Genomic DNA, 2,893 nt, shown 5'->3' on the forward strand with positions numbered 1-2,893 from the left:
AAAAAAAAAAAAAGATGGAGGAAAAGGTTTAAAAAGCAAACTCTGAAAGCGTAGTAAGACTGCAGTGAACGGTGCTTTCAGAGCCTGATGTCCCAGAGCTCCAGGAGTGGTTCAACTGCTCTGCCCCACTTTAAAAGACAAAACAAAAAAAGGGAAAACATAAAATCAATTATCATTGGCTCAGCACTACTGGAGGTTAGAGGGGAGAGGGTGGGAAGCTTGGCAAAATATAGACAAAGAGAAACAAAACATGAGAAGTCACCAGTTCTGTCCATCGGATTAGTTGCTAAAGGTCGTCTACCAATCATCATCATCATCATCATCCTCCTCCGTGTGATCCCCCCCCATCAAGTCAAAAAAAACAAAATCTAGCAGTTCATGATTTCTTGGTGTGAGCCATGGTAACACAGGTGTCTGAAACACCCGTTCCAAAAATAGAAAAAGAAAAGAAACCCCCCCAAAAACTTCCCCTCCCAGCCCCCAAAAGTAAAACTAGAAAGAAACAAATAAATCCAGAGACAGGTGAGCCCTCCTTCTCCTCAGGCGCAGAGTCTGAGCCGACTCTGAATGTCCCGTGTGCAGTGGAATGAGAAGGAGAGATGAGATACTGATGGAAGAACATGGGGAATATGTGGATATAAATCTGAGCATTATGGCGGTCAGTTATCAGCTTGCAGATCCTTTAAGAAAGGAGGACCCCAGGTCAATAGTGCCCATCTGCTGAATTCCAAATAAAACTTGATCTGACATCTAATAAAATCTGTACATTTTTCTTTTTAAGTCTTCATGATTAATTTGTCCAAAGGGGACATTTTTTCCATTTATTTTTTTTTTTTTTTATCTTTCACTGTATATTTATTAAATCTTTATCTGGTCTTTAATTTAGATGCTCTGAGTCCCATCTTGTGTGTATGCGTGTGTGAAGAAAAGACGCCGTCGGCCTTTTGCGGATGGCTTCGAGTTTGCTAGCAGCACTTTTTCTTTCGTTTACTGTTCCGGGTGAGTTTGACCACGTCGTTCTGTTGCTGCTGCTGCTGCTTGGCTAGCACCTCCTTCTTGGCTCTTAGCACTAGCTCTGTGATGCAGTTGAACATCTGCAGGAAGAGCACAAACCGATGACAGTCAGTCAAACACAGCATTTATGTGTGTTTGTGAAAAGTATGCAGATTGTAGGAAGAGAGCGCTTTGATGAAAAACCACCTGTGGATGAAATATGTTTGAAATATAGAGTTTATTCTCGTATTTCCATAGCATTAAAGGAACAGTTTGGGAAATATGTTTATTGTTGCTCAGAGTTAGATGAGAAGGTTGATACACCTCAAATGTCTGTCCATTCTACTTGAAGCTACAGTTGTCAGCCGGTTAGCTTAGCTTACTATAAAGGCTGGGAAAAGGGGGAAACAGCTAGCCTGGCTCTGTCCGAAGGTAAAATAAGAATATGCCTTCTCTAAAGCAAGTTTGCCAATTAATACTCTACACCTTTAATACAAACAAGAACGGAAGAGTAAAACATATTTGAGGTTTTACTGGGTGTTATGTGCCAGACTATTTCTTGGCCTAGAGTAGTGACTTCTTTAAGTATTGTACATTTTTTTTGATTTCGATTAATCAAGAAAATAATCAGTAGAGTCACTGATAATTATAATCATTAGTTGCAGCCCTAAAGTGTATTTCCCAAAAAGCTATTCCTTTAAGGCAGGGATCTCAAACTGCCGGTCCAGGGGTCATTTCTGGCCCTCCATCCCCCTCCCTTCGGCCCATGACATGATGTCAAAAATATAATATAATCCAACCGGCAAGTTTATTACTATTTTTGGTTTACAATAATTAACTGGTCGGATTCAAACCCATGGCTGCTGCAGCAAGGACCCAGCCTTTGTACATGTTTGTTTTGTATAGTTCATAACAATTTAAACTACATACAACTACTTATAAACAGTGAAAATAAAGATTTTTTAAAAGTATTTTTGTTAAGCATGATGTTAGTAATGGAAACATTTTCAGAATATTGCACTCTCTTGTACTACTTGAACATTCACGTGGCCAGCAGTGGCCCTGATCCAATTTGACTTTGGGACCACTGCTTTAAGGAATAGTTTGTACAATAAACATGCTCATGCAGCACACTGAGGCTTCCTGCTGATCAGAAGGTATTACAGAATTTTCAGACATGCTGCCTAATTCAAGCCTTCAGCTGAGCTGCTCTGCATACCGGGCATTACCCGGAAACGTCTCCACACAAACACATCAGTCTGCAAACAGTCTGAGACAACAGTGACGATGAGTTACCTCTTCAACATTGATGTTCTCTTTTGCACTCGTCTCAAACAGGTTGATTCCCATCTGCTCAGCAAACTTCTGCGCGTCAATCGTCTCGACCACCTTGGAGTTGGGGTCGTCGTTTTTGTTTCCCACTGAAAACAAGAAATATTGCCATGGTGACATGAGTCAGAACAAAGCAAGGAACAAATCTTCATACTGCCTGCAAATAAAATAGGTGTGTACTAGATTCAAGGATAGAGTGTATTTTTAGGTAAAGGATACCAAGGTGACAGCAGTCCCTTGACTTCCTCTGGAAAGGTAAAGGTGCACACTTACCTAATATTCGGCACACATCATCACAGTTCTGGTTGATTTCATGTAGCCATCGTTTGACGTTGACGAAGGACTCTGCACTCGTGACGTCGTATACCACTATGACCCCGTGCGTTCCCCTGTAGTATCTGAACATGCAGAGCGAGAGAGACATAGTCAGTCATTGACATTATGAAACTCATAAAGTCATACACTCAGCTGAACACCACACGTTAGGATTACAAATGCAAGAACACTAGTCAGCCAGTGAGTGGAGAAGTTGACACAGTTAGCTCAAGGTAAAACTGGCCTACCCACT

General features: G+C 41.2%; 1 protein-coding gene across 2 annotated transcripts in view; it reads right to left on the reverse strand.

Annotated features, from left to right (window-relative positions):
* Positions 1 to 698: 698 nt before the first annotated feature.
* rab35b (RAB35, member RAS oncogene family b) overlaps positions 699 to 2,893 on the reverse strand; it is an 8,825-nt gene continuing 6,630 nt past the window's right edge. Inside the window, exons 4-6 of one of the 2 annotated variants that reach the window (XM_035658332.1) lie at positions 2,599 to 2,723; positions 2,290 to 2,414; positions 699 to 1,094 (exon numbers count right to left, since the gene is read on the reverse strand). In XM_035658332.1, the coding sequence (XP_035514225.1) occupies positions 966 to 1,094; positions 2,290 to 2,414; positions 2,599 to 2,723 (379 nt within the window). In that variant the 3' untranslated portion in view covers positions 699 to 965. The remainder of the gene's footprint in view (positions 1,095 to 2,289; positions 2,415 to 2,598; positions 2,724 to 2,893) is intronic. The other variant, XM_035658333.1, reaches the window with a different exon arrangement.

The sequence above is a fragment of the Morone saxatilis genome, unplaced genomic scaffold (genome assembly GCF_004916995.1).
Source record: "Morone saxatilis isolate NCDOM2014 unplaced genomic scaffold, NCSU_SB_2.0 Contig16, whole genome shotgun sequence".
Taxonomy (NCBI): Eukaryota; Metazoa; Chordata; class Actinopteri; family Moronidae; genus Morone; species Morone saxatilis.